At 42.1% G+C, this 24,141-nt stretch overlaps 1 protein-coding gene across 1 annotated transcript in view; it reads left to right on the top strand.

The window, feature by feature from the left end:
* The first annotated feature begins 412 nt into the window (after positions 1–412).
* Positions 413–24,141, top strand: part of LOC122800869 (matrix metalloproteinase-23-like) — a 419,258-nt gene continuing 395,529 nt past the window's right edge. Inside the window, exon 1 of the mRNA XM_044070194.1 lies at positions 413–541. Within this exon, the coding sequence (XP_043926129.1) occupies positions 414–541 (128 nt within the window). The 5' untranslated portion in view covers position 413. The remainder of the gene's footprint in view (positions 542–24,141) is intronic.

The raw sequence follows: 24,141 nt of genomic DNA, 5'->3' as shown, positions 1-24,141 counted from the left end.
CTTTTTTTTTTCAGACTTCTATTTGAGGAACCTGTTTGTAGTTATTGGATATGAAGATGTCTCTCTTGAATAAATGTCCAAACATTCCACAGCAGACTCTTTTACCATTAATTAAAGTTACCACCTGACTAGGCAGGCTGAGATTGAAATGAGTCATTTGTGATCAGTACTCTACCCTGTAAATAAATTCAAATAAAATAAACAAATGGAAGTACCACATAACACAAATGGAAGTACAAGATCACATTTATCAAATAATAATTATAATTCCAGATTCCGAGAAGAACAGATGCTTTGTGTCTTGATTAACTGTGATCAGCTTTAATATATTAATTGCATATTAATCTTGTTAACTTCATTAAGGATTTCTAATGCCCATTTAGCAGATGATTATTTATATCTTACTCTAGGAAATGAATTCCACAATCCTGAAAAAGTCCTGTCATTTACCTACTGTCACAGAAGAGTTTGCTAAAAGAAGCAAGAGATATGCAATTAACCCTGCAGGAAAAAAGTGGGATCACTATAACATCACATACAGGTAAGGAATATAGCCACTGAAGGAGAGACAGCATCTGTTTACACACACACACACACACACACACACACACACACACACACACACACACACACACACACACACACACGTAAAAATGTAAAGAGTGCTATCAGGAGAAAACAGGAATATGTTCAAGGCTAAATGTTTCACTAGCTGGCAAAGCTACAAGTCGTTATTCTGAAATAACATGTCACTGACTTAAGCACCAAATCTACTTTTTTTCTTGAAAAATTGTTTGCTTGTTTCTGACCAGCATGCCACATCACATTCAGTTTAAAAAGAGAACATATATTAGGTGGGGTCTTTGTAACATCTGCTTAAAGGTATATAAAGAAAGGGGCATCATAACCAACTCCACTGGTAAAGATGGATAAAATTTTCAGTTTGACACAGATGACCCAGGTTTGATTAACAGATCTGATCTCTGAAGGAGATGGCTGACAGGGATGGGAAACATGCAACAATTGCCAGTGCACTCACCATGGAGAGGGGGCTTTGCTTGTTCCCCTTGTAAGGCTGGTTGACCACATTTACATTGTGAATTCACCTTACATTACTCAGAAGCATGTGTGGTAGTAAGTAGGTAATAGTGGAAATTACAATCATTGCACAAGTGGGGATATTAGGAAGGGTTCATCCCCATCAGAATGATGGTCCACTTCCACAGCAGAAAGATGGGTCAAGCTCCACAGCCAACTCTTGCCTCAGCAAATGGGGCTTATAGGTTCTCACCTGGACAACAGAATCAACTGGATTCAAAGCTCTGGGGTCCAGAAATGAAATGGCTCTGCTGTCTCCCCATGGAGTATTAATGGCATAACTGAGTATGATGGAGTGGTTACAGAACAGTAAAGACATTGTGGTAAAGAAAAGAAAAAAGAAGGAAAAAAAGCACAATTTGAAAACAGATACTTGAGAAAAATAAGGAAAGTACATTTGTGTAAGACTGGGATGCAACACTCGAGAACATTTAAGGAAAGTGAAGTTATATGAGTTACTCCATGTCAGTATATCTTTTAAGACCTAAGATAGACCTGAGTTATGCAGCAGAATGAGACAAAGAGGACTTATGCTGAGAGGCACTCAGCCCTCCTCTGCAAACTATTTGTCTTGTTTGGTGGGACTGCTGTGAATCGGCTTCAACTTCTTAAAAATTTAAAAGGTGTCCGTTTCTTTTTGTTTCTGACAGATTCTGGAGGTTCTTATTCTTGGGTGGCAATAAAAGTGTCCTTAAAAAGATAGAACAAACCAAAAATGTATAAGTAGTTGGGAATGATGTTAACCTGCAACAAAGGCAAAGTCTCTAACTGCCATTTTACTCTGAGGTACTCCTGCAGTATGTGGGAACATATAAAACAAACTAATTACAGAAAATAGACTCCTTAGGTGGAAAGATACCAGAAGCACACATCTCATACTGCTTAGTGAAAGGTAGTATCAAGTGGATGCTGTACAGTTTGACTAAATGCCTCAAGACAACAATGGATGGTTGACTGTAGATGCTTTCTAGTTCATAGTTTAAGCTCTTAAATTGCCAACTGCTGTGTCCAGCATCATTGGTACTTTTTGGAGCTTGATGCACATCTAATGTGTTGATTTGATAAATGCCATATCACGTCACTTTGCTGTGAATATTTGCCATTGATAAAAGCTAAAAAAAAATTGGCTAATTAATTCCAGATTACATTTTGATTGGTTAGAGTTTGTATTTTGGCTTTCAACATTTCCTGGGAACTTTTATATGTTAGTATTCCTAGAGCATTCTTGAGAATTTATAGCATTTTCAAAACTGTGTCACATATTTTCATCAGGTGTGATTTTTTTTTTATTTTACCATTGGCATTTGCTTAACTGACACTCTGTTACATAATTACAAACGTATTTAATTGAACTGCGGTTCACCTTGTGACTGCAATGTATCTGCGAGGTACCACAGCTAATTTTGTTAACTGTTAATGCTGAACAGATTGTTAAACTGCTTTATTGTAGCTTCACTGTAATATGTTTCTTTTGACTTGGATGAGACTAGTTTTGCATCTACAAGGAATCTGTGTTGTTACATCACAACTTTGTTATGCTATCTTTTCCCCAGTTCATGTGTGGCCTGTCTTAGGTCTGCAACAACAGCAAGGCTTTATTATACCAATAACCAATGATGTGGGTGTGGTATATTGAAGACTTATCCATGGTTGGTGTGGTTTAATCACAAGAGCAAAGCCCAAGTGATTAAACAATGCCTACCATGGGTACATCTTCAATATACCACACCTAGGAGTTGGTTATTGCTATTTTACAATGACATTATTTAAGAAAAAATGGCGCTGTGGTGTTCTAAGTTGTTTCCCAATTCTGCTGCCTTGTGGATGTACTGTGCATGCGTATGAGACTTCCTTTCCCAAATACTTACACAGTACATAAGTGCTTTGGAAAACAAGCAATGGAGACAGAAAGATCTCCATTGCTTATTTTTTAATTTTTTTGGGAAAAGAAAGCTGTAACCTCTGGACAGTTTAGAGGTACAAGAGATGGGGAAAATACAAGGAAATCAAAACTGCAGCTGCCAACAATATCAGTACGTAGAATACACAGACTCAGTTGAGTAAAAAGCAGTCAACCTTTATCAAAAACACAGAGCTTTCGGGCAAACACCCTTCATCAATGATTAACAAAAGGTACATTTAAAAATCAGTTTAAATACACCCACAACACGTCACATGACCTGCAGCCAAAGTCATGTGGCCATATACATCATCATTTAATATTAAGCTAAAACTCACTTGTTTACATCAAACATTTCACATACATAGAGTTACATAGAACTGTGTAAATATACAGACTATTATTTAACCATAATGTTATAAACATTTTTCAAGAGTTTTAAAAAGATTTTTAAAAAAATGTTTTTAAAAAAGTCCTACATAAATTACGATACTTATTTCAATTTGTTATGTTGTATTCTGACCAATATCGGTTTTAGTGACACTGCTGCATTCAAACCTGGGCTAGTGTCTGCTGACAAACGAACTATCCATTCGTACTCCCTAACATCCAATAAATTACATAAATCTCCCCCTCTCATGGATTTAGTTAACATGTCTATCACTCTGAATTTAAACATATGTTCCTCCCCTTGTTCTTTTATATGTTTATATAGGGCGTTATTATCACATTGTTTCCTGATGTTGGATTTATGCTCAATTATATGTTCCTTGAGTTTCCTTGTTGTCTTCCCAATGTAAAATGAAGGAAATGCAATGCAAGTTGCTATGTAGACAACAAAGGTAGATGTACATGTAGCTACACCATGGAAGTTATATAGTTTATTAGTAACTGGATGCATAAAGGTACTGTTCGAATTCAACCCCTCCCCAGAATTAGATACAATGTCACCACAGCAACTACAATTGTAGCAGCATATCGTACCCTTACATCTCCCATCAGGTAAATTACTAACATTATTGATGAAATCCTTATAACACAGCAAATATTTTAGTGACTTCTTATTCCTATAGGTAAATGATGGTTTATTGCCTACCAAAGCCTTAATGTCATCCTGTGCTAAAAGGACCCTCCAGTACTTATTAATCACACACCTAACTATATAAGATTTGCTATTGTATGAAATAATGAATCTTATTTTTACATCGTTGAACGTGCCATCTGGAGGGTCAACATTAATCTGATTACTAGAAGAGAGTATAGGTCTATATAATATATGCCTATTATCTTCTACCACTTTCCTTATGTTACTTATTAACGTTTGAGAATACCCACTTGCTCTAAACTCATCACGTTTCATCCATTTGTTTAGAAAAAGCTACCTCAGTATTATTTAACCTACTTACTCGTATAAGTTGTGCTTTCACTATACCCCTAAATACATGAGGTGCATGCATACTAGATGCTTCTAAATATCTTCCAGATGACACTTCCTTTTTATAAATGGTGGTAATAAACTTATTATCTTGTATTTTCAAATTCACATCTAAAAAATTTATGCTGTTATTTGAATACTCCATTTTAAACTTCAAAAAAGAAGTTGTACTATTTATGTAACTAACAAATTCTGAGAGTTCAGTCAATGAACCCCCCCCCCAAACAAGAAAACAATCATCCACGAATCTTTGATAGAAATGTATCTTATTATTCACAAACCTATCACCATCAAATATATATAAGTCTTCTCCCATTGATACAGTACTATATTGGCGTATGTATTGGCCACCGGAGTGCCCATTGCTACCCCCGTTAGCTGTAAATAGTGTTTTTCTTTAAATATGAAGACATTATTCCGTAGAACAACATCCAACAACGTACATACGTTCTCAACGTGTCTAGACGTAAATTTTGAATTCTGTACTAGAAAATCACGTATGGAGTCTATACCAAAATCTATTGAGATTACAGTAAACAATGAAGTGATATCTAACACTACCATATGAAAATCACATTGTCCCAAGGTCAACTCATTCGTGTTTAACTGCCACATTTTAAATTTTGTCAAAAAATCCGTTGTATCCTTAAGGACTGTACTACAGTTTTATAATAATACTGGGTTCCTGTCTTAATTCTTTTAAAGCTCACAGTAATAGATTTAATCTTTCATACTCTGAGAATTATTATAAAACAAGCTGACAAGGGGGGCTCAGTGGTTATTATGGATAAAACTAAGTACAACTAAGTACATTGAGTCAGTTTTAAATTTGCTTAGAGATGAAACAGCTTTCAAATCAATATCATGTTTAGAAGTAAAGAAATGTATTACTTATATTAATATGTGTATATATGAGATCCAGTTGTCTGGTGACATTTCCTTAGATTTATTTCATTTTTTCACAGTAACTAGTCCTATAACACCACAATTATATGGTATCCCTAAAGTCCATAAGTGTAAAGATAACCCTCCTATGCGGCCTATTGTCTCTGGTAATGGGTGGGCTACTGAGCCCATCTCATTGTACCTGCAGAGACAGCTACAACTACTATTAGTTTACTGTAGTACAGTCCTTAAGGATACGACGGATTTTTTGACAAAATTTAAAATGTGGCAGTTAAACACGAATGAGTTGACCTTGGGACAATGTGATTTTCATATGGTAGTGTTAGATATCACTTCATTGTTTACTGTAATCCCAATAGATTTTGGTATAGACTCCATACGTGATTTTCTAGTACAGAATTCAAAATTTACGTCTAGACACGTTGAGAACGTATGTACGTTGTTGGATGTAGTTCTACGGAATAATGTCTTCATATTTAATGAAAAACACTATTTACAGCTAACGGGGGTAGCAATGGGCACCCCGGTGGCCAATACATACGCCAATATAGTACTGTATCAATGGGAGAAGACTTATATATTTGATGGTGATAGGTTTGTGAATAATAAGATACATTTCTATCAAAGATTCGTGGATGATTGTTTTCTTGTTTGGGGGGGTTCATTGACTGAACTCTCAGAATTTGTTAGTTACATAAATAGTACAACTTCTTTTTTGAAGTTTAAAATGGAGTATTCAAATAACAGCATAAATTTTTTAGATGTGAATTTGAAAATACAAGATAATAAGTTTATTACCACCATTTATAAAAAGGAATTGTCATCTGGAAGATATTTAGAAGCATCTAGTATGCATGCAACTCATGTATTTAGGGGTATAGTGAAAGCACAACTTATACGAGTAAGTAGGTTAAATAATACTGAGGTAGCTTTTTCTAAACAAATGGATGAAACGTGATGAGTTTAGAGCAAGTGGGTATTCTCAAACGTTAATAAGTAACATAAGGAAAGTGGTAGAAGATAATAGGCATATATTATATAGACCTATACTCTCTTCTAGTAATCAGATTAATGTTGAACCTCCAGTTGGCACGTTCAACGATGTAAAAATAAGATTCATTATTTCATACAATAGCAAATCTTATATAGTTAGGCGTGTGATTAATAAGTACTGGAGGGTCCTTTTAGCACAGGATGACATTAAGGCTTTGGTAGGCAATAAACCATCATTTACCTATAGGACTAAGAAGTCACTAAAATATTTGCTGTGTTATAAGGATTTCATCAATAATGTTAGTAATTTACCTGATGGGAGATGTAAGGGTACGATATGCTGCTACAATTGTAGTTGCTGTGGTGACATTGTATCTAATTCTGGAGAGGGGTTGAATTCGAACAGTACCTTTATGCATCCAGTTACTAATAAACTATATAACTTCCATGGTGTAGCTACATGTACATCTACCTTTGTTGTCTACATAGCAACTTGCGTTGCATGTCCTTCATTTTACGTTGGGCAGACAACAAGGAAGCTCAAGGAACGTATAATTGAGCATAAATCCAACATCAGGAAACAATGTGATAATAACGCCCTATATAAACATATAAAAGAACAAGGGGAGGAACATATGTTTAAATTCAGAGTGATAGACATGTTAACTAAATCCATGAGAGGGGGAGATTTATGTAATTTATTGGATGTTAGGGAGTACGAATGGATAGTTCGTTTGTCAGCAGACACTAGCCCAGGTTTGAATGCAGCAGTGTCACTAAAACCGATATTGGTCAGAATACAACATAACAAATTGAAATAAGTATCGTAATTTATGTAGGACTTTTTTAAACATTTTTTTTTAAAACTCTTTTTAAAACTCTTGAAAAATGTTTATAACATTATGGTTAAATAATAGTCTGTATATTTACACAGTTCTATGTAACTCTATGTATGTGAAATGTTTGATGTAAACAAGTGAGTTTTAGCTTAATATTAAATGATGATGTATATGGCCACATGACTTTGGCTGCAGGTCATGTGACGTGTTGTGGGTGTATTTAAACTGATTTTTAAATGTACCTTTTGTTAATCATTGATGAAGGGTGTTTGCCTGAAAGCTCTGTGTTTTTGATAAAGGTTGATTGCTTTTTACTCAACTGAGTCTGTGAAAATACAAGGAAAATCAGGTATGTTTCTTTAGTTTTGCAGAACATAACAGATTTTTCTTGTATTTTCTCTGCTCTTGAAAGTACCTCTCCACCTCTTATTTTTTGAGAAAGATTTTGCAGTGTAAACCTTGGCTCTCTATGATTGACACCTCGACCCAGAGTGCAAAAATCAGAAAGGGGGGTTGAGGATGGCTGGATTTGCATTGTCTGAAGGAAAGAAAGTCTGAAACTGAAATGCATGTCATTATTTAGTGAATTCATTCCTCAGTGATTTGTTGGAAAACCACAAATAAATTTTATGAGGAACAAAGTCACTAAATAATGACATGCATTTCAGTTTTGCACTTTCTTTTCTTCAGACTAATGCATATCTACACATTCCAATAGATTACAAAAAAAACCTGGTCGCTTAATGATACTTTAGCAGCCAGATTTTTAGTGTTGGCATATTCTCGATTTACAATGAGCATGCTGGTTGGGCTGACCAATCAGAGAGCTCGTTTTCGAATGTTAATGACCACTCATTGTAGAATTATGCTTATATCATCTCATGTTTTGTGAACTTTGCAGCCTTGGAAAATTCTTGACTTAATGTCTTCACTGGAGTGTGCTAGGATCTTCAACAGCTGTTACATCTAGGTATGGTATTATGAAGGAAATGGCTATGTTCTGTAGCTAGCTCACCAGGCTGTTAGATTATGCTTGGTTTACTAGCTGTCGTTTTGTTTATTTGTCTTTATTAGCATCAGTGACTTTTCATTATTTAGCTAAACTGGCATTTGCTTTTAAGTTTTATAGCAGTGTTCAATGCTGAAGTTTAGTTTATAGTTATTTTGGTGATTGTATTTGAGTATTTACTCAGAGTCCTTGCAATTTGAATAGTACTTCATATATGTAATATTTATTAGTTTTATTACTGTAATATTTATTTACTTGCTTAATTTGCTTTTTTTCTCCTTTAACCTAGTTAGAAAACTCACATAAATAAATACATACATAATTACTTTTTGTAAAACAGCTTAGGCCTTAAGAACTAAAATAAAGTGTTTTTTAGCTTTTTACCCCATTCCCTGACAATTATCAAGTCCTTTTTCAGTTAGTTTGCCCATTTGTACCCCCATATACTGTGGTAAGAGCCCACCGAGAGCTGTTGTCTTTAGGTAGCCATTGGTGGCGGCTCATTCTTTTGTTATGCAGCCCTAACACAACAGCACATGCCCAGTAACACATCCATGGCTTGGCATGGAATGGGTATCAGCAATGGTGTGTCACTTGCTTCCACAAATGACATAACCTCTCATCACAGCACTTTCTCCCACTTAAAACCAGTGTTCCTGTTGGGGTCTCTGGTCTCCACCAGAGATTCAGCTACAGGAGCATATGCCTCATGCATGCACTCCCACACTATCACCCTGATGAAGATCAGTTGTAAAGCCACAAAATTCTTTTTTTGCCTTCCCCACGCCATGTCTAGCAGGCACCCAAGTAGCCAAACTCAGGTTGTCTGGGTCATAAGCAGGGCTTTTTCATTCTGCACCAGTGGAGCTGGCTTAGCTTTATAATAAAGTTGAAATTGCAGCACATAAGCTGTTAAATTCAGCTAGGGTCCTCAATGGTTCTGTGGGCTGCAAGCCTAGTAACAACCGCTGAGTTAAATTAGAGTGTGCTAGTTCTGAGTTTAAACACACTCCTGTATTTTTGTGCTATAATGGATTTCTGTATTTGGAACTGGTTTAGTGTGATATCTTCTGGTAAGAGAATGAATGCTACTATTGTTCTGGGAGAAAATTTGCTACTGGTTGCAAGAGTAGTGTATTTTATGAATGGTCTGTGTGCTTTGGTTTGTTTGTTTAAACTCAGTCTGTCAGAGGATATTGTCATTGCTTGCTGGTGGGCTGTAACTACATGAAGATGCCTGTGGATACTTACTCGAGCTTGACCTCAGATCCAAACTTCACTCTATCTGGAAAGTGTTGTGGTCTGCAATATGGTTGCACACTGTTGAAAACTATTTTTGTCAATTCAAAGTGTTCACTCTGCCTAGTTATGTAAAAATCTCTAGGATTTCGTGTCACTTCTGACACTTACTTACTGGGTATTGAACCTAGTTAATAACAACACCTTACTGAAGAAATTTCACACTCTCCTGTGAACAACTGGCATGAGTGCAGTTTTGTACACTTGAGCATAGTCACTGAATATACTTGCAGTTAGGAACCATATTCACGTAGATTTAAGTTCTCTGCCTAGCTGTAAGCATGCTGCTTAATGTCCCATCTCACTGCCTTTGCCAGCTGTGAGCATTCTGAGCCTAGGTCTACTCCTTGCTATACTTTATAAAATTTGCATTAAACTATGGTTGTGGCATCTGGCCAACTTGACAGTCATGGCTTTAAGTAACATTTACTACTATATGTATAAAATTGCAACTCTGATGTTTTGTCTCACTGTTTCTCTTGGTGTTTGATATATAGACCCTGTCCTGAAATTACTCTCCATTAGTACCAATTAATGCTGTCTACTGCATCAGTCACTCTATATCTTGACAGCACAGCTTATCATACTGTCTGCTGCCAACCTGATATCGCTAGGCACCCTAAGACAATAGATCTGCCTAATGGTCAGTGACAACTATTTGCTTCTCCCACTAGATGATTCTATATGTGAGTGGTACAAGTATCTACTAACATAGCATGCCAGCATCTTTTCTAAAATTGTTTTTAGCTAGCATGTTATCACTTCTGATACCCACCTCACACAATCACCATGTCCCAAACCAACATATAAGCCTACTTATGCTCAGGTACTAAAAAATCCTTGGCTTATCCCTGGCCTAACCACAAAGGCCTCCTAGATGAAGATTTAGTACACAAGTCAATCAGTATCACACTGACAGTCAAACAAAATACACAGGCACTGAGAAAACCTAACTACAAAAAGAGTCACTTAACTGGCAAGCCAAAGCTCTCAAGACAGTAAGGCCAATCCAGTACCTCTGGTAATGTCTTAGTAATAGGTGACTCCATAGTCAAACAGATACACCAATCACCAGGGTGAGCAAAGACAGGGTAACAGTTAGCTACCTCTCAGGTAGCAGGATCTGAAATGTCAGTAGGGCCCTCAAGTCCTTTCACTCTAACTACACATATGATCTGATCATTGCACACATGGGAATGAATGACTTGAGACACACCTCCACAGGTCATATGAAGAGGGACATGATGGAGCTCTCAGAATATACATCTGAAATTGGTGTGAATCTAGCCTTGAAAAGTATCCTACTGTCACCAATAATAATGTCACATTACAATCAAAAGATAACTTACTTTAATTATTGGCTTAGCTAGTGGAGTCATTCCAAGGGGAGCCAGTATTTATTAGCCTGAGAGAAGATTATTGACAACTGAAGTTGGCCTGCACCTCTTTCTCCTCATTGTAACTGTATATTGTCCAGGACTTTGTCTTCCCCATAGTACCTTTTTAGACTATTCTCCTCAAATTACCTACATAGCCATACAAAATCAAGACTTTATGATAGTAGTAGTACTACTCAATGCAAGAAGCTTGATCAAGAAATTGCACTCCTTTCATGCATTCTTAACTCCTGAAAATATAGACATCTACATAGTTACTGAAACATGGTTTCAAAATAGTGATAGCACCCCTACAGTGCAGGGTTTCATTGCCTATTACTCTTTCAGACCCAGCTATGAAAACAAAAGCATTATCGGAGGGGTCCTGTTTGTATTCTTAAGAAGCCAATTCACCTCCAGAGTTATAAGGCAGTACAATGACCACTTCCCTCTCATGGTAAATAAAACTCTGTACTACATCATAGCCAACTACTGCACCCCTCCATGCCACATGCAGTACAAGAGGCATGTGAATAAACTGACGTTCCTCCCTATCAAACCCAACACTATTCTCTTTGGAGAATTCAACTAACCTTCTATTAATTTGAAAACCTACACTACCACTAAGAAGCATACAGAAAGTTTCCTGCAATTCATTAACACAATCTCTTTAGACCAACTAGTTCAAGTCCCAGTTAGGTGTTCAAAAATTTTGGATCTGATTCTCACCAATGCAGTCCCCCTATGCTCACCACCTACAGTTACCACATCACTGGTTAAAGCTGCCCACTGTTCAGTAACATTCAGTATGAGAGTAAAACCTGATTTATCACAAAACCTGTCTGTCTTTAGAGACAACTCCAAGACAAACCTACTCCATATAACTAATGACTTGATGAAAATTAAGTAGCTTCCTCACCTCACTGACCCCCTTTTTGCACACAGGCACCTCAAGGCATGTGTTGACATATTGGTTCCCATGAGACACACGCAAATACAATTCCAAGTTCAGGAATAAGCAGCAACAGTGGACCCCTAATACAAGCAAACTATGCAATAACAGGAAGAAACACATCGCCTGTAAGAGTTAACTCAGTACCCAATCATCAATAAGAGAATGCAAAAAAAAAAAAAATCAGCAAAAAACAGAAGCAAAATCATATCCTCCAAAAGTAAATATAAATTAAAAGTTGCCACCTATGCTAAGGGAAACTACAAAACATTTTTCAGATATTTCAGAAACATTAGAAATAATCTTGCAGAGAGCTAATACACAATAACAACACATAATCATCCCCTGTAGACATAGCCAACATATTAGCTGACAAAGTCAGCTCCTATTCTATTCCCTATCTTTCCCTAACAGGTTAGTGTACCCTTACCAATTCTACTGATCACTCTCAGCAAGTTCTGAGTGCTCTAAGGCCAAAAAAACACTAACTCCATGGGGCCAGATAATGTGCCAGGCTGCCTTCTTGTCAGAACTAGACACTGTCATGTAGACTTGAAACTAAATCTATTCAATCTCAACCTCTTCATTGGATTCTTATTAGAGGTATGGAGAACTGTTATAGTCATTCCACTGTACAAGAGGGGCCCCTACTCAGCATGCAAACACAAGCAGTGGAATACATCATTATGGAACTTACTAACAAAGACATGGATAGTCTACAACACAGAAACATGCCAGTTTGGGTCTCTGAAAGGCAGAAATAAAATCATAAACAACACACCAATGTGGTGCTCCTACAGGCAGACTGGTAACTCAAAATAACAAATAAAAACAACTCAGATAAAACATAAAAAATTATTTATTGAGATGAGCACTTTCACGTTAAAACACCACTTCATCAGACAGCCCAATTAAAACATTATGCATTTTTATATTCAAATCAACCAATGAAAATCACATAACAATTACAACAAAGCATAAACTCTTAAAGTGCTAAAACACAGACCATCATTTGAACAACATAAAACTATTAAAAATCATAGTAAAAAAAGTCAGTGCTTCAATGACCTTTCTCTTAAAAATCGTTTGAATGAAACCATATCATTAATACCAAGGAAGCAGTCTGCTTTAAAGAAAAGAATCCATTTCTGCTCACAGACTTCTGACCTGTTTTTAATGTTGCCTCCCTTCAAACTTTCATATATAATTTCTAACACAAAGAATTTAAAATAGTGCTGTGCATTATTAGACTCTACATGTTTAAATAGTGCACTAGTTTCTTTTTTATTTCTAATATATCTTAGGTGTTCAAGCACATGATCTCTCAAACAGCGGTTTGTCTTCCCAATGTAGTATACATTACAGTATGTGCAGAAAGCATAGTAAACTAAATTCTTTGTAGTACAGTCAGCATAAAAAGAAATATCTACTGTGCACTTCTGCACAGGATGTACAAACTGACTACCTGTATAAATGTATTTGCATGCACTACACTTCCTACAAGGAAACGTCCCATACCTATGCAAGGTAGGGGCTGATGGTTCATAGGTTCATAGGGAGATACTTGGCTATCTGCCCTAGGGCATTTATAAGCCTAGCCAGAGTGTATTTGGCTACCGCCTCCCTATTAGATTAGCCTACTGTGCCTCTGTAAAGTAGGGCACAGAAGGTACCCTTTTAAGATTAGTTTACTGTGCCTCTGTCTAGCAGGGACACAGAAGAGATCCCAGGGGTGAATTTGCGATTTCCCATCCACGCGTCCAGATTTCGCTTGAAGAGGGTCAGCGAGGGGCTATGTCTAACATGAATTGGGATTCTATTCCAAAGTGAGGGGAGCCTCTGGGAAATTAATCTGTCCCTCCAGCATGTCCTATTTATTTTTGTGCTGAGGTTTAGGTCCCTGGAGCGGGTAGCTCTAAGGGACTTGGATTTTTTGAGGTGGAGCATGTCCATTAATTCTGGGTTTGACATGGCTTTGTACATCAGGCATAGATCGCCTCTGAGTAGGCGGTAAGCAACTGAGTAGAGCTGGAGTTTCTTTAGTCGAGCTGCATAGGACATCTGTTTCTAGCCCATGATCCTCTTGGTGAGGTACTTTTGGGGTCTCTCCAGTTGCTGCAGGTGTCGGGTAAGGTACATCCCAAAAGGGGCATTGTATTCAATTATGGGCCTGATGAGTGACGAGTAGAGGGGCACAATGACCTCTCTTGATCTAGATGCTAACCCTTTCGTGATAAGGTGGGCTATATAGAAGTTCTTTCTAACCACTTTGGCAGCATGATTATCAAAGGAGAGATTACTATCTACGTTGGTCCCCAAATCTCTAATTACTTCTTCCATACTTAATGGATTACCACCTATGTGGTAATTTGTGGGCACCTTGTTTTTCCCAAAGGGGATGACTATGCACTTTTTAGCATTTAACTTGAGGCCGTGGCTCTGGCACCAAGCATCTGTCTCTGTGAGACCCTTTTGGAGGATGCTTGTGTCAGCTGGAGATTCGATTATGGCCCCCAGTTTGCAGTCATCTGCGAACTTTGTCAGCCATAATCCCCCCGTGTTAGCCTGAACCTCAGAGAAGTATATACTGAACAAGAGAGGTCCCAGAACTGAGCCCTGTGGGACACCACTTGTAACTGGTTTGGATTCGGACATGGCACCTGCGATTCTAACCATGTGGGTTCTATCTCTGAGCCAGTTTGCAACCCATCTTGTGATATAGGGGTTGATATTTAAGCTGGTATGCTTATTTATGATGCCCGAGTGGGGTATTGTGTCGAAGGCTTTTGTGAGGTCCAGGTAGGCTGTGTGGACTACCTTGCCCTCATCTATAGCTTTGGTAACTGTTTCAAAGAAATCAACTAGGTTTAAGAGGCAAGATCTGCCCTTAACAAAGCCGAATTGGGTAGGGTCCAGTGTCTGGAGGCTCCCAATGTCTTTGTTTATGAGTTCCATAATAATACGCTCCATAGCTTTACAGACCAGACTAGTCAGGCTTATGGGGTGATAGTTTCTGGGGTCCGTTGTGGCACCACCTTTGTGGAGTGGGACCACTGTAGCTGTACGCCATTCTTTGGGTACATATCCTGTAGTAAGGCTAAGTTTGAACAGTGACTTAATGTGAGGGTTCAGTTCTTCTTGGAGCTCATGTAAGACACGGCCTGGGACACCTTCTGGTCCCATAGATGCTGTGTTTTTTGCTTTGGAGAGGGCAGCTTTCACCTGTACATCTGTGATGTCAGGGAGGTTACATTCAGTTGGGATAGGCATTTGCTCCTTTGGGAGAGAAGGGGGGGGGAGAAGTTTGCACTGAATCTGTCTGCCAGGATTTTGGCTATATCTGTAGGTTCGGTATATTTTGTACTGTTATGCAACAATTCAGAGCATATCTGGGAGTTTCCGCCCATGTTCCTGACATAACTAAAGAAGGCCTTGTGATTATCTTTAGTGTCTAGGGCAATTTTTCTTTCGAAGCTGGCCTTTGATGATTTTATGAGGGATCGAAGTTTCTTGCTAATACTGATCAGAGATGCCTTCCCTTTTTGGGATTTTGCTCTGTCATGTAGTAGCTTCCTCCTTCTGTTGTATAGCTTATTTATGGCCGGGGTCCACCAGACCGGTCTCCTGTTTTTGGAGGAGTGAGTCTTGGTTTTATTTGGGATAGCACGATCCATGCATTCCTGCAGGTGCTCATAGAATGCATTTGTAAAGGATTCTGCGGATTGGGCTGTATTATCCTCTGGCCCAGGGGCTTTGAAGGATTCCACCTCAGTCTTGAGAAGTGCAAAGTTGGCTTTTGAGAAATTCTTTACAGTGATTTCCTTGGCTGGGGGTGGGGACTGGATATGTATGTCCAGGGAAACTTGTTTATGGTCTGATCTTACCAATGAGGGGTTTACCTCTGGTGTGGAACATAGAGTCCCCATGTTGGTGATGACCAGGTCCAATATGTTGTTCCCTCTTGTGGGAGTGGTGACCAGTTGTTCCATTGCATTAGAGTTTATAAATTCAAGGAACCGTTGGGCGAGGGTGTTTGGGCTTGAGTAGTTTTCCCAGTCAATACTTGGTAGAAGTCACCCAATAACATAGTGTTTGGAGAGACCTTCATATTCCCCAGTGTTTTCAGGAATGCTAAGTGGGGTTCCTGTAATAGGGAGGGTGTTCTGTAGCAAGCTACAAACTGAAAGGCAGTTTTGCATGCTGTTAGTTGCACATGGATGGTTTCCGATACTTCGTGCAGTGCCACTAACCTGGAGGTGTAGGTATCTTTGATGAATATAGATACTCCCCCTCCTTTTGTGCTTCGGTCCGAGTTTTGGGGCGAAACGCATGGTATGAGTTATAACCTGGTAGTGCTGGGGTGCTCTCAGGAGCCTTGAACCAGGTTTCTGTTACTGCACAGACATCAATTTTCTCCATACTGAGGAGAGCCTCGAGTGCGTGCATCTTGAGGTTTAGACTTCTGGCACTGAGTAGCATTGCCTTTAGTTTTTTTATCCTTGGGTTGTCTATGGAGGTGGGTTTGTCCTTTGAGTCTTGCCTAAAAAAGGCACTATGGGGGTGGCAAGAGCCATGGCCAGTATACGAAAGCCTAAGGGTGACACGTGCAAGCCGTCCCTAGCGAAGCAACGTGGCTTGTCGAGCATGTCATCCCAGGCTGACAGACACTGGATCCCCTTTGAATGACACCAATACTTTAGCCAGTTGTTGAAACTGATCATTTTGTCTTTATACTGTGGCATCATTCTTGGTGAGGGCAAGATGCTACTCAAGGTCAGGGTCATACCAGCCTGGGCTACATGGTCAGAGAGCTCCTCTATGTCTCTTTTCATGTAGTCCAGGGAGGTACGTCTCAGGTCATTCACACCCGCATGGACAATGATGGAGTCATACTTGTACTTGCTTTGGAGTGACCTGAGTGCTTGCACTATGTGGCAGATCCTGGCACCCGACAGGCAGCTTACAGTGACTTCTCCTTGTTCAGTCTGGTGAGCGGGACGTCACTGTGCTGGACAATAGAGTCCCCTATAACAAGTGTATTTGGTGTGTTGTTTGGCCTTAAGGGCTGTGACTGTGAGGCACACTGATTTTGTGAGATATGTGATTCGTGTGTATTGTTGAGGGGTGGCTGTTGCTTGGATATCTGCTTAGGAGGTCTTTGCTGTTTAGGCAGATTTTTATTTAGTGCCTCCGAGTATGTTTTTGTGTGTTTATGTGTTGGGTATGCAGATGTAATAGGTTTGTGTGAGACTGGATTTGTGGTGTGGGTGGTTACCTTTTCCTCCTGACTGACTGTGCCAGTCTTGGGTTGAGAGAGCTCTGCCTCCAGTTTGGCTGTGTAACTGCATCTCTCACATGTATTAGAGTTTGTTGGAAGGAGGAGAGGGTTGTCTGTGTACATAAGGCAATTGTAACATTGCCTCACAATTCCCAGATTCACCAGCTGGACTGGAGAGTAACCTTGAAACTGAACCTTGGACATACCAGATTAGTACAGGGAACTGTTTTTATACTGATCAGATTAGGGAAAGGAATTAGAAGTTATGTACTCACCATAACGTTCCATCTGAGTAGGTGACTTCATTCGGATGCAACCTGTGGGGTATCGGATCCGATCTCGGATCCGAGCCGGCAATTCAAAAGCTTAGGCTCCGAGCTCCTAGCTCCTCCCTCTTACCCATAACCCCTTGCCAAGCCCTGACTGACCTCAGATTGAGTTTGCCTCAAAATACTGACCACAGTATACTAAAACAGCATAAATACTCGCTCTATAAAGGTCAGGGGGATGGAGGGGGGGATGGTTGCATCCGAATGAAGTCACCTACTCAGATGGAACGTTATGGTGAGTACATAACTTCTAAATCTGAAGTAGGCAGACTTCATTCGTCTGCAACCTGTGGGACAGAGTCCCTAGCTACCTGAATCTTGGGCGGCCATCATGGAAGGATGTTCCGGAGCACCGCTGAGCCAAAGGATGCTCTTCCTCTAGAAACAACATCCACCTTGTAATGAGAAATAAAAGTATGAGGCGAGGCCCAAGTAGCTGCTGCACAGATATCATCCAACGAAACACGGGACTTAAAGGCGGCTGACGTAGAAACTGCCCTAGTAGAATGAGCCGTAACCCTCTGAGGAGCAGGTCTGACTGAAGTGTCATATGCCTGCAGAATGCAATTAGCAATCCATTTAGATAGAGTGACTTTAGACACTGCTTTACCCAGAGCAAATTTAGCAAAGGAGACGAACAGCTGATCTGATTTCCTGTGGCCAGCTGTCCTGTTAATATAAAAACGTAATTGTCTATGAACATCCAATGAATGCAATTTGTATTCTCCTTTGTTTGAATACTTGGGAAAAAGACAGGCAGATTGATTGACTGGTTAATATTGGATTCAGAAGAGACCTTCGGAAGAAAAGATGGATTGGTCCTGAGGCACACCCTATCAGGGAAGAAAGAAAGATAAGGCGGTTTGACACATAGAGCCTGAAGCTCAGACACCCTTCTGGCTGAAGTGATAGCTACCAGAAAGGCAGTCTTCCAGGAAAGGTATTTTAAATCAGCAGAAGCTGCAGGCTCGAAGGGAGGAGCAGTAAGGGCCTGCAGGACTAAAGACAAGTCCCAAGGCGGTACAACCTCCTTGACTGGAGGCCTTAACAAAAAAACTCCTTTGAGTAAAGTTTTGCATAATTTCGCTGTCATAAGGGAGCTGTGTCATGACCAATGTGATAATGCGAGATAGCCGCCAATTGTACCTTAATCGTGGAAGAACTAGCCCCTTGATGAAAGAGGTCTGTTAGAAAATCCAGCACCGCAGAGATAGGTGCAGAAAAAGGATCCACAGTTCTCTGTCCTGCCCATATAGAGAACCTCTTCCATTTACTCCGATAAACCTGTCTGGTGGAAGGTTTATGAGCAGCCACCAAAATGGCCTTGACCGGTGAAGAGATACCGGGAGTCCTAATTAAGGTTGGAATTGGAGCAGCCAAGCTGTCAACTTTAGGGTCCGCAGATTGGAAACTGGCATTCCCAGAGGGTGAGAGATGAGATCCGAAATTGGATCCAGAATCCATGGTGGGTTGATTTTGTGAGACCATACAAAGGGGAACCAAGGTTGTCGAGGCCAGAATGGGGCAATGAGAATCATTCTGCTCCCCAAACTGTTGGCTTTCTGCAGAAGCCTCTGCATCAGAGGAAGTGGAGGGTAGGCATAAAGGAGACCGGGAGGCCAAGCATGCACCAGAGCATCCCTCGGGAACTCCCCTGGTGGGGGAAGCAGAGCGAAGAAATTGTCGCATTTGGCGTTTGAGGGAGAAGCAAAAAGATCGCAACAGGGTTGAACGGCAAAAATCTTCTTCGCTACTTGAAGATTGAGGGACCACCCGTGTGGAGAAAGGATGGTGCGACTGAGCTTGTCCGCAAGGATGTTGGACTTTCCCGGAATGTGCGTTGCTACCAGAAAGCGTTTGGTGGAAATTGCCCATTCCCAGACTCTCATGGCCTCTCGACAAAGGGGGTAAGACCTGGTTCCTCCCTGCTTGTTGATATACCAGACTACGGACATGTTGTCTGTCTGAATCGCAATAGTCCCTGAAGGAAGAACGTGGTGAAGTGCTTGCAACGCTAGGAGCACCGCCCTCATTTCCAGGACATTTATATGCAATGACGTCTCTGTGGGATTCCACGTGCCTTGGACAATTTTTCCCGCAGAATGCCCCCCCCACCCGAGGCAAGAAGCGTCCGTGGTCACTGTGGCTCGGGGAAATGCAGCGCAAAAAGGTCTCCCTGCCAGGGGCTCCGGAGAAAGAAGCCACCACAGAAGGGAGTCCCTGCACGCTCTGCTGACCGCAATAGGAGCGTTTAGAGACGAACAAAGAGGAGACCACTGAACTTGAAGGGTCCATTGAAGAACCCGCATGCGTAAACGGGCATGAATTAGAAGCGAGATAGCTGCCGCCATAGAACCTAGGGCCCTCAGGACCGAAGCTGCAGTTGGAGATGGTTGCAGGATTGCTGTCACATGACACCTCAGGCTGACGATACGGTCTGGGGTGAGGAAGGCTCGCATTGATCTGGTGTCTAGTCTTCCTCCTATGAAATCTATAATTTGAGTTGGATTCAGAAAAGATTTCTCCCAGTTGATCGTGATGCCCAGCCTTGGTGCTAGTTGAAGGAAGTAATCCCTGGCTGAGCACAGAAGATGCCTTGATGATGCCGTCAGGAGCCAGTCGTCCAGGTACGGAAAGACCTGTAATCCCTGGAGCCTCAGGTGGGCCGCTACCACCGCTAACACCTTGGTAAACACCCTCGGGGCTGCGGTGAGACCAAAGGGAGGACCCTGAACTGATAATGACTGGCTCCCAGCCGAAGCGAAGAAACCTCCTGGATCGTCTGTCCATCCGAATGTGGTAGTACGCATCCTTGAGGTCTATGGAACACATCCAGTCGTTCTCCCTCAAAAGGGGGAGTATAGATTGCAGGGTGACCATCCGGAACTTTTGCTTGGTTACTGACAGGTTCAACAGGGAAAGGTCTAAAATTGGTCTTAAGTCCCCCGTCTTCTTTGGCACCAAAAAACCTGGAGTAAAACCCTAATCCGCTTGATCTGGGGACGCTGGATGGCTCTTTTTCCTAGCAGCTGCTCGATTTCGATAGCTGCCGCCTCCCTTTGGTCGGGTGGAACATCTGGGAGGCTGCGAGATTTGGGAATCTTGATTAGGGGTATTGAATATCCTCTGGATATAAGTCGAAGCACCCAACTGTCTGTTGTTATGGACTCCCAAGAAGTCAGGTGCATCGAAAACCGACTGCCTCCAGAGACGGACAGCCGGGCAACCCTTCAGGGCTGCTGCGTGGGTCTCTCAGAGAAGGGTTCTCTGGACCCAAAATTGCCAGGAGCCCCCCTGCCTCTGGCACGACGACCTCCCCGTCCTCCTCTGCCACGGAAGGACTGGTTATCCGGAGCAGGTTGGGACTGCTGCGACTTCCAGAACCACATCTTCTTCTGTCCCTTTTGGTTCTTAGAGAAGGACCTCTGGGGAGCTGAGAAGCGGACTCCGACGGCAGACAGCGTCTTCCTGTCCTTTTCGCTCTGGACTAATGTCTCGAACAGTCTTGCCAAACAAGGCAGAACCATCGAAAGGGGCATTCGCGAAGGTCGCCTTGAAGGGCTCAGCAAAATCACAATGGCGGAGCCAGGCCTGTCGCCTCATGACAAGGCCTGCTCCGCTGGCTCTAGCGGCTCCCTCAGTAGCATGAGACAGCAGCCGCATAGATGTATTGGATACAGATCTGAGAGTGGCCATTCGGGTGGAGTAAACCTGTTTATCCTCACTCGAGATGGACTCCGGGGGAGATGCAGCGTATTCTTTAATCAGATCTCGCTGCATCCTAATGACATGTGCCATGTAGTTCAGCACTCTCAAGGAGAAGGTCGCTGAACTAAAAACTCACTTCCCAATGCGATCCATCGAATGGGACTCCTTGCCCGGAGGATGGACGGAGGGACTCTCCTGGGCCAATTCCCTCTTCGTGGCTGCAGCCATCATCATGGCATCTACTGGGGGACCCTTACTCCAGTGGGTGCAGTCTGATGGAGGAGAAAGAATGCGGTCCGGGCGCTTAGGGATAGGCTCAATGGTGTCCGGATCCTTCCACGCCCTGATAGATATAAGATCTACCAGGGGTCAGCAGGAGGGACACCCAAGAGGTAGAAGGGCCGCCTCGAATGCCTCCAAGAACACAGACTCGTCCGAAGAAGCCTTGGGGCAGACCACCCCTGATCCTTAACATCTCCATGATGTCTCCAAATGAGACGTCCTCAGGGGTGACCTAGGGAGCCTTCCCTTCATCCAAGTCCGTGTCTTCAGTGACGGACTCAGGGAGTCCATGTGCCTCCTCTTGCACTTGCGCTTCCGAGGTACTTCATCGGGGGGGCTGTCCGAGGAGTACTCTTCAGCAGATGGATGTTCCAAGGGAACCACTTGGGACATCGAGGTGGGCTGTCCCTGGGACCGGCTGGTGGGGGCCTGGCCCAACTGCAATGGAGTGCGGGATGGAGCCGTGGCAGGGACCGGGGTCTGGATGTCCTCGACAGTGCCCTTTCCATAACGCGTTGAAAGCCGAGGGGGAGCCAGCTTCTCTAAGCCCCGAGAGCCGACCCCCACTCGGATCCGACGTACGGATCGGAGTCGGAGCCGAAACCGTCGGATCTGAGAGACCAGTGTGCTCCGACCTGGACGGAGCCGAAGACACACCAGCTCCCTCGGATCCGAGGCTCGGCCCTCGGCTCCGAGAGGTCGGGTCCGAAGTACCATGAGCACTCAAGGGATGGGACGGATCCGAGGTGCGCCGACCTATCGGATCCGACCCACCCCCGGATCCAAATCTGCACGACGCCGATAGCTCCGAACCCGTGGTATGGGTCGGAGAAGGAGCTAAGGGGGCGAAAAAAGGGGTTGAAGCCCCTCCCGGTTGGGGGGGGGCTAGGAGCACTCCCATTTGCATTTGGGCCTGGATGAATTTCCTCATCATCCGGTCCATATCAGCTTCGCTCATAGAAAAGGTCGATCTAGAGGAGGCCACCGAAGCGGACCTAGAGAGCCGTCTCGGTGACCTCCTGGAAGGGCTAGCCTCCTCCTCCTCGGGTCCAGGAGAGAACCGAGGGGAGTGGAGCCGAGGAGGAGGAAAGCTAGAAGGCACAGGAGAAGCCCGCTTAGATGGAGGAGCCGAACTGGAAGCTTCGGCTCTCCTCTTGTGGTGCTTCTCCCTGTGCCTCTCCTTCTGTCTCTCCCTAGAAGAATCCTTCCCCTCTGGCAACTTTAAGGGAGGTTGAGTCCCAGCCGGAGGGGGAGAACTCACAGCAACAGGTTGCTGACTGGAGGGGGCAGAGGCCGAAGCAGTATCTGGGGTAAAAGACCCGCCAGCACCAACTTCGACCTCCGTTCCTTAAAGCCGGGTTGAACCCTGCACAAATGGTACAACCAGAAGACAGGTGTTCAACCCCCAAGATGACTTGAGTGTGGCCATCTGCTGGGGACAGCTTATGGCCACACTCGGTACATTTCGAAAAAACAGCCTTAGGGGCTTCAGACATTACACCTAAGGCCTAAACACACACACACACAAACAAACTACGAAAACCCGAGAAAAATTAACTAAAGAGGGAGGAAAGCCTTAACCACACACAACTCTAACTATATTAATAACAAAAATAGAGAATTTCAAAAATTTTCCTGTCAGAAAAACTACACTTATCTCAAACCACGCCAGGAGCTCTAGAATTCCGTTGCTTCTTGAAAAGCGGCAAACGAAATCTGAGGTCAGTCAGGGCTTGGCAAGGGGTTATGGGTAAGAGGGAGGAGCTAGGAGCTCGGAGCCTAAGCTTTTGAATTGCCGGCTCAGATCCGAGATCGGATCCAATACCCCACAGGTTGCAGACGAATGAAGTCTGCCTACTTCAGATCTGATTTTTCACTTGATCAGGAAGGACCAATCGGGAGCCTAATACTTATGAGAAGTCAAGGAGGGTGTAGTGCTTTAGTTAGTTAGTGTTTCCTTATAAGAGCTGAGCAAGTGCAGGGCTTTTGAAAGAGAATAGAGTGATTACTTTGAGAGTTTGAACAGTTCTAAGGGAAAAAGTGAAGAGCAGACTTTGTGGAGCCTGGAATAGTTTAAACCTATTTAGGCGGCGCTGCCCGACGCTGCTCAGTGCGCAAAACCGCACAAAAAGAGAGTTGTAGGGTTTTAAGAGAGAGAGAGATCATGGAGTTTAGAATTGACCCAAAATGGCCAATAAAACTACAGCTTCTAAGTAGTAACCATTCCTCCAAGGACAGGCAGGCTGTTCAGTGTTAACCACTCCCACTGGTGAACACAGAGACTTCCCTTTAGCCCAAGCAAACACTGGCCTTCTAGAAACTTCCAAACAGTTCAGAACAGCAAATCTGTAACTGAACTTTCTTAACTTTCAGAAAGTGGGAAAAAAGCAAGATTTTTTTTTTCTTTTTGTTGTAGTTTAAAGGTAGCAGAGATACACAAGCAGCAAAATAATCACAACAGTGCAATAAATGACCCCACACTTATATCACTGCTGCTATAGCATAGCTGTTTCTTAATAGATGCACTGTTCTTAAAAGAAAATCTAGGCTTACTGGAAACGATTTCACTAAGCTCTTCATTTGCATACAGAATACAGATAAGGAAAAATACGTTACTACATAGGAGTAGTATGCACCCACGGCATGTCCCTATGAATGTCCTTAGGGGACAATTCCTTAGGATGATGAGACTGCATAATGATGAGGAAGAGATGATTGATGCCTTTCATCAACTTAA

Source organism: Protopterus annectens, chromosome 4.part1 (assembly GCF_019279795.1).
Source record: "Protopterus annectens isolate FY-2018-M chromosome 4.part1, PAN1.0, whole genome shotgun sequence".
NCBI lineage: Eukaryota > Metazoa > Chordata > Ceratodontiformes > Protopteridae > Protopterus > Protopterus annectens.
The sequence above is the reverse complement of the archived record's forward strand: the minus strand, read 5'-3'. Positions and strand labels throughout refer to the sequence as shown.